The following is a 7,175-nucleotide window of genomic DNA, read 5'->3' as shown; positions in this document are numbered from 1 at the left end:
CAAAATTAATTTTGTGTTTCCTTCTCCCTTGTTTGTGACTGTATTGGATCAACATGTGTTTACTCATTGTCATTTCAAGCTGTTGATTCCCCTGTGCATGTATAGACCACCATTTTCTTTAACGTAATTTTTGGACTTTACAAAAAAATATCTTATTTGTTAGGTAATATGGCTCTTGATTGTACATATCAGGAATCATTTAACTTTATTTGTGAGACAAAATTTTAACCAAATCCTACTGTACAGTAGTTAAAATTTTTATATGCTTCACAGTTGTCAATCCCAATTTTTAAAGATGCAAGTAACTTGTTACTTACTTGTGCCTTGTGAGGGCACATTTATAACAATGATCTCAGAGGGCTCTGGCTATGCAATTGACATGTTTTTATAAGCTTGGCCTGATAATCCACAAAATATTAAGCAATCTATGCAAGCAAATAGTTGTGAACTGCTACATTATTTGCTTTCATTCATTATTTTCTGTCTAAAGTCACTGAAGCATGAGTAGTTTCAAAGCATTGGCCAGCTTAGTGATGGCTGCAACTAAGAAACTATTGGAAAACTTTATGCGGCTTCATGTTACCTAGTGTCTTAAAAAGCTTCTAGGTGATAGATTTGCTGCATGGTATTTTTTAAAATAAAAATAAAATATTTTGTTACTTAGAAAATCTTTTTAAAATCTAGCATTTGTCAGAGCCATAGTTTCTTTGACATTGATGCAAATTGCTCTTGCCTGATGGGTTGCCATGGATCTATTAACCCTTGAATTTTGAAAGGAACTACATACCTGCATTGCCTCTGTGGCTTGGTTATCAAGTGCTTGGATCCTCATTGTCAGTCACAATTTGTTTTGATCACAATCATGTTTTGTCGCATTGCTTCAGCATTCAGTCCTCTATTTATGTATTTTATTCCTGCCCTTACTTTTCTTCTTGAAATTTCAGGCCTAACAATAATTAACGCAATACAACAAATATTTAAGATTACAAAAAAAATAAAGAAAATGCTTGGAAAGTGACAGTTGCTTGCACTTTGGCATGCTGATTTTCATGCCAATCTGAGAGGCAAACATTATGATATGTGGCCCAAAGCTTCAATCGTGAAGGATAAAATATGAAATTTGACATTCATTCATTGTTTATTGATCTCAATGAGCCATTTTCATTGTTATTTTGATCTCCTCTCCTTTGTGTCTATTTCCTTATACCAATCGATCTATCTATTCTTTGACATTCTTCTTTTTTTGGTATCCTAATGTCCTCTGGTGTGGTGTATAATTAATCAAGTTTATCATAATCCGTGGAAGCAAATTTCATGTTGAAGCAGTTTTCAACTCTTAATGCATTCTATTGTTGCTTTTTCACAAATCTGCCTCTCAATTTACTACACATTTACTTGTTAATACTCAAGCGCATACACAAGAAATATTAACAAATTCACCAACTTGAATGTGGCTATGAGCCCCCTTGCTAATCTATGCTTGATACACCAAATCTGTTTGGCACGCGAACACGCAATCTGTACGTATTGTCGTACGTACGTTTGCGCACCTGGCACGCTCTGCTCACAATCTACTAGGAGGACTACGTTGTGCTACTCCCCTTGGAGGAGGGTAGCTGCCAAGTTGGGAGTTAAGTAAGTTCAGTCAATCAAGACCTCGTCAGGATGGCCACAGAGCTTGTTGGGATTGTTGCTGCCTTCCACTTACTGTGCTGTCATACTTGCGAGATACTTGTTTCTTGTCTTCCCTCTATGTGAGACAACTGTCATTTTGTCCTCTTTGTACAAGTTTTTCTTTTACCAAGCTTCATTGGATTTGTAGAAGCTTTTATGACTTCAAGATCTCTCTATCATCAAATAGTAGCTCGTAATCATTGCTGTACTCAGCCTCTTCTCTGCTCTAACTTTTAAATTCTACACTCCAGAGTTTTTCTGTACAATTTGATTTTTGTAGTGCTCTTAGCAGAGTTGTACAAAAAGTTATCTACAATATCAGCAGTTATGTTAAGGAATACAAATTACATTGATAACAAAATAACATGGAACAGCTATAGCTTATTTTATCCGTATGCGCTGCCATCTCAGAGACTTAAAACGGGATAGGGTACCAATAATCGTGATTCTTTTCTGTGTTTTCTTTCTTAGTTTGTTTCCAAAATTGTGCCCTGTTTCACTACATTCAGTTTGGCTGGTAGATCAGAAAATTTGATTGCAGCCCACCCAAATATCTATATAGCTAGCTCATAACTATTTGTGAGAACAATGACCAGAACAGATTCCAGATGGCAGAAGTATTTATTGAGTTAACTTATCAATCACTGGCACTACACATTCGTGGCCTGTGGTATATGGGAAACTTTTTATTTTAAATTTTGAGAGTAAAAGATCTTCTGTTATTTGTAACTCCTTTGTTGTGGATTTCTTATAAAGGTACTTTCATGACATAACACTCTTCTTAGGTTTTGTTACTGCTTCAGTTACTGATGCTTGTGCTTCTGCCTTTTCAGACTGATGATGTAGGTGTTTGTTATTCTTCTCCTTAGGAAAGCCTTTTATATTAATCTATTTAGGCTTTGTTCATTGATTCGGTTCATCAGGAATGAATAGCTGGCTGATAAGCTGTAGTGAACTCTGTTGGTTGATTCTTCTTTTTTTTCCTTTTTTTTACAGCGTGTCAGAAAGAGCTGTCCTTGTAGTACTGATAGCAAAAATTGTTGATTCTTAACTCAAATTTTTTGTTTTTAAAAACATTCTCTATTTTCCAGCCAAATTATTAATGAAGAAAAAGATGCTGATGGGTCTCATATCCATGATGCTGTCAAGTAAGATTTGCACTTTTTTTGGTAGCTTAGTTTTGTTGATACTATTTGTCAACATATTCGTAATCTTAAACTGCTGTTATCAAAACCACCCTTTCTTTTTTTCTTTTTCAGTTATTCTGATGAAGTACCCCTAGTGCAATATGAGTTTCTTGATGAAAGTGAGTGTTATCTCTGTCTGAAATCACCACCGAAAGAGTTGTTAGTAATTTTTTCCTAGATAATCATTGCTGTGTATTAACTTCAGGCCCTGTTACTGCAAGTGATCTTGAATTAGATCCAGTTCATGGATTGCAGGCAGAGGACCCAGATTCTTGGACACCCACTGTTAGCAAAGAGGTTGGTGAATATTTGCGTGACCCGTGTTTGGAAGCCTCCTTTAACGAAACACACAACTATTAATCTACTGTATATTGGCCTTCCTATGAATGTTCTGAAATTGTTTCAGGTTACCAAGAAATTGAAAGAGAAGGAAGTAAAACGACAAGAACATATGTATGAATTCATCCTGACAGAAAAACACCATTGTTTAACATTACGAGTGATGCAGAAGGTGATTAATTATTCTTAGTGCTTTTAACTCTTTCAAAAATATTGTCTTATGCTTTCTAACTTCTTCAACAGGTTTTTGTTGAAGGCCTACAGAGGCATTTTCAACTGGGTCCTAATTTGGGGAGAATGTTTCCTCGACTTGCTGATCTGACAGAAATCCACCTGGAATTCCTTGCAAAACTTAGGGAAAAACAAAGAGCTTCTCCTGTCATTGATACCCTTAGTGATATATTACTTGAGCAGTTCTCTGGGGAAGGAGCAGCACGGCTAAAAGCTTGTTATGGGGAATTTTGTTCAAGACACCGTGATGCAGTCAACATGTACAAATATTACCTGCAACATGATAGAAGATTTGGGGAATTTGTTAAGCACTGTCAGGTAAGATTTAAAAAGCAACCTACTCCTACTTTTAACTTTTTACTATGTTTGCTTATCTTACATTTTATGTCTGCTGTTTTCAGGGAAACCCATTATTAAAAAAGAAGGGCATACCAGAATGTATTTTATTTGTTACTCAACGGTTGACAAAGTATCCTCTTCTCATTGAACCCTTAATTAAGACGAGTAAGGATAACAAAATAGAACAGGAAAAGCTTCTACGAGCATTGGCACTTGTAAAAGAAATACTAGTTGAAGTTGATGCTCAGGTGGCTGAAAAAGAAAAAGAAGATAGGAAACTTGAAATTTACCATAAAATTGACCCAAAATCATTTACATTACATCGAGGTCATAAATTTAAGAAGTCTGACATTCTTGCTGATAATCGTAAATTAAGGTATGCGTGTGTAGCTTCTGTCACTTTCCTTTTCCATTTACTTTGTTTGTTTGGCTCTGTTTTTATTATCTTTACCTCTCACTTTCTACTTTTTTTTCAGATTTGAAGGGGTTGCAATGCTGATGCAAGGGCGAGGAAAAATGCAAGTGGTTCTTGTTATTGTCCTGTCCGATGTACTCTTTTTCCTTTTGGAGAACAATCATAAATATTCATTCTTTACACCAGATAATAAAGTAAGTTAACTTTAAGTTTTGCCATAATCCCCAACTACCTGCTAAAATATAAAAATGTGCCAATCTTTTTTTAGGCTGGTGTGATCTCTCTTCAGAAACTGTTGGTAAGAGAAAAAGCAGGACAAGAATCTAGAGGAATCTACCTCATATCATCTAACCCAGCTGATCCAGAAATGTTTGAACTCAAAGTTCACAAGCCTAAGGACAAACAAGTTTGGATCCAGGCTGTTAGATCAGCTGTCCAGTGTTGTCCTGAAGATGAGGAAGATGGCACGACTCTTAGTCAGGAAGAAAAGCAAAAGCTTTTTGATGCAAAACAAGCTCAAATTAGACAAATTGTCGGTGAGTTAGTTTTGTATCTATTTTTTTAATCTATCTGTTCACCTATCTTTCTATCTATGCTGCATAGTGTAATAATACCTCCACATCATCAATCTTAGTAACATCTATACATTTTGGGATTACTTGAATTTGGTGCACACATCAGTACACTTAACAGCAAATCAAAAATTAACAAATTATGACTTTCCTTACCCTTAAAACTATGTACAATTATAACAGGGGCACAGTAGGTGAAACATTTCTCTTCTTCCTTTTCTGAGAGGTTTTAACAAACTTTGTTTGTTTTCCAAAGGCTCTCCCCTTGGGGAATCTGAAGTCCAAGGTACAGTAGCTCTGTGCAATAATTCAGGCATGTTAGCAATCATCAGTATAGCCGCCCTCAGATGCATGGTCAATGTGCTTGGCTATAGATTCAACTCTTTCTGTATTGCCAGAGTTCAGTGCAACATGGAAACATGCTTCCTCAGTAACTAATTGGGTGGTGTATATCCAGAACTTTCCACCTGTTCTAAGTTTAAGTGGCTTAAATTCTACAGTTGTTCTTTATCCCTAATTAAGCATGCGTATTAATGTAAATCTTTTCACGATTTGTTTTTATAAGGAGGAAGGTAATAAAAGCTCTGTCACATTTTGTAAAAAGAGGAATGCGATCTAAGCTCAGTGAATACTTAATCTGGACCTGTTGTCTATGTGTGTATCTTTTAAACATATCGAATGAGGGTGTGGATTTCCTGGACACGATCAGTTTTTCCCTTTTCATCCAAGTTTCCATCGCATGGGTCTAATCCAGCGTTTGCCATCAAAACCCATGCAAGAACCTCTTGGGAAATGTTCCAATCTGCTGTTGACTAAGGTTTTTATCTTTATATTAATATCCTTTTCTATGATTTCAGGTATTTTAAGGCAGAAAGATGTTGAACAAGCGTTGATTTTGGAGGAAAAAATGGCACTTCAACAGCAGCTGGCAGGTATCTCCTCCATCAACAATGCCGTTGATTCACCATCGTACTGTCATCTTGTCTCCGAAGACATGGACTCTGCACGCATGTGGCAAGAAGTCCTTAAAGCTTTAAGGGTTTGTGTTGAAACTTGTTTTCGTGCCTAAGCCTAGAGAAAAATTATTTGTAGGTATAACCTTAACAAAATTTGTTCTAGGAGGTCAATCAACTAGCAAGTTCTCTGTATGCTTCAGGAACTAATCTATCTCGAAGTGTTAGTTCTGTTGGGGAACATCAGAGCTCTGCTTATGTATCTCCCACTGTACCTAAACGTGCAGAGACTTTTGGAGGTTTTGACAATGCTAACAAAGAACAAGGGCCAGGGACAATTTGTAAAGGTATGTCTGTTTTAAATATCAATTCAAATTTGTGTTTCATGCCAATTGACATTTGTCATTTGATCAAAATATGATTGTAGATTTGCATGAAATGTAGAGGTTAAATAAGTATTATTAATTGCAGTTTTGAAGAAACCTCAACAAGCTCAACCACAAGTTGCTGTGCATGGACACAGCCGCGAACCATCAACTTCTTCTAGTCCAACTCTGACACCAGATTCTGAAGCTGGTCGCTCTTCAAGACCATCTTTGCACTCTGTTGTAAGCATTAACTTATGTCTTACGTAGTGTACTTGTTCATGTTGTAACCATATCTCTGTTCTAATTTTTATTTTTTCTTACATTTTTTGACGGACAGGAGGCACCTTTGAGAAGTGCTATTATGGCAACAGTTCCCTCTGGTATGCTTATTGCTTCCACTGAAGCTCTACCAACTGCTCAAATTGCTGCCCCAGCTCATGCTGAAGTTCCCAGTCTCGTCACTCTTGGTCAAGAACAACAAATGGTTGCACTGCAATTGTCACACCATGTCTATACTCTAAGTAGCATTATATCACAACAAATGACTAGTATTGACAAGTAAGAGGACTTTGCTTCCCTGCCAATTTTCTCTGACATCAATCATATGGATGAACTTATTTTGATTTTCTGTGAACTCTTACAGCCTACAGGCACAGTTGGCAGCATATCGAACCCAGTTGTCAAATGAAAGTGAAAGCAAACAAAAGCCAGCTTATAGGCAAGCCCATCAACTCGAAGAACTGCGAAATTTACAAGATCGTCTCACACAGGAAAAGGAGGTTTGGGCAAGAGAACGTGAAGAGCAGGAGAAAGAACTGAATGAACGTAAAGCTGATCTTCAGAGATTACAAGTATGTTGCTCCTTCTATGTTACTGGTTTAGTATTCTATCTCTCTCTCTCTCTCACTCTCTCTCTCTCACTCTCACTCTCACTCTCTCACTCACAAACACTCTCTCACTCACAAACTCTCTCTCACACTCTCTCACTCTCACACTCTCACACTCACTTAAGAGTGTGATAGTCACAATTGTATATTTTATTTTTCAGGATCAAGTTCGATCTGAGCAAACAGATGTGAGGCAGCAAAGAGAACAGC

At 36.8% G+C, this 7,175-nt stretch overlaps 1 protein-coding gene across 1 annotated transcript in view; it reads left to right on the top strand.

Annotated features, from left to right (window-relative positions):
- Positions 1-7,175, top strand: part of LOC113209993 (rho guanine nucleotide exchange factor 18) — a 24,762-nt gene that overhangs the window by 4,569 nt on the left and 13,018 nt on the right. The window contains exons 9-23 of the mRNA XM_052271860.1: positions 1,579-1,635; positions 2,766-2,822; positions 2,934-2,980; positions 3,067-3,158; positions 3,268-3,372; positions 3,444-3,749; positions 3,833-4,146; positions 4,247-4,379; positions 4,454-4,721; positions 5,014-5,043; positions 5,615-5,796; positions 5,877-6,057; positions 6,182-6,318; positions 6,416-6,636; positions 6,722-6,929. Of these exons, the coding sequence (XP_052127820.1) occupies positions 1,579-1,635; positions 2,766-2,822; positions 2,934-2,980; positions 3,067-3,158; positions 3,268-3,372; positions 3,444-3,749; positions 3,833-4,146; positions 4,247-4,379; positions 4,454-4,721; positions 5,014-5,043; positions 5,615-5,796; positions 5,877-6,057; positions 6,182-6,318; positions 6,416-6,636; positions 6,722-6,929 (2,338 nt within the window). The remainder of the gene's footprint in view (positions 1-1,578; positions 1,636-2,765; positions 2,823-2,933; positions 2,981-3,066; positions 3,159-3,267; positions 3,373-3,443; positions 3,750-3,832; positions 4,147-4,246; positions 4,380-4,453; positions 4,722-5,013; positions 5,044-5,614; positions 5,797-5,876; positions 6,058-6,181; positions 6,319-6,415; positions 6,637-6,721; positions 6,930-7,175) is intronic.

This window comes from Frankliniella occidentalis, unplaced genomic scaffold (assembly GCF_000697945.3).
Source record: "Frankliniella occidentalis isolate FOCC.00 unplaced genomic scaffold, Focc_3.1 Scaffold176, whole genome shotgun sequence".
NCBI lineage: Eukaryota > Metazoa > Arthropoda > Insecta > Thysanoptera > Thripidae > Frankliniella > Frankliniella occidentalis.
This window is presented reverse-complemented; position numbering and strand designations above follow the sequence as displayed.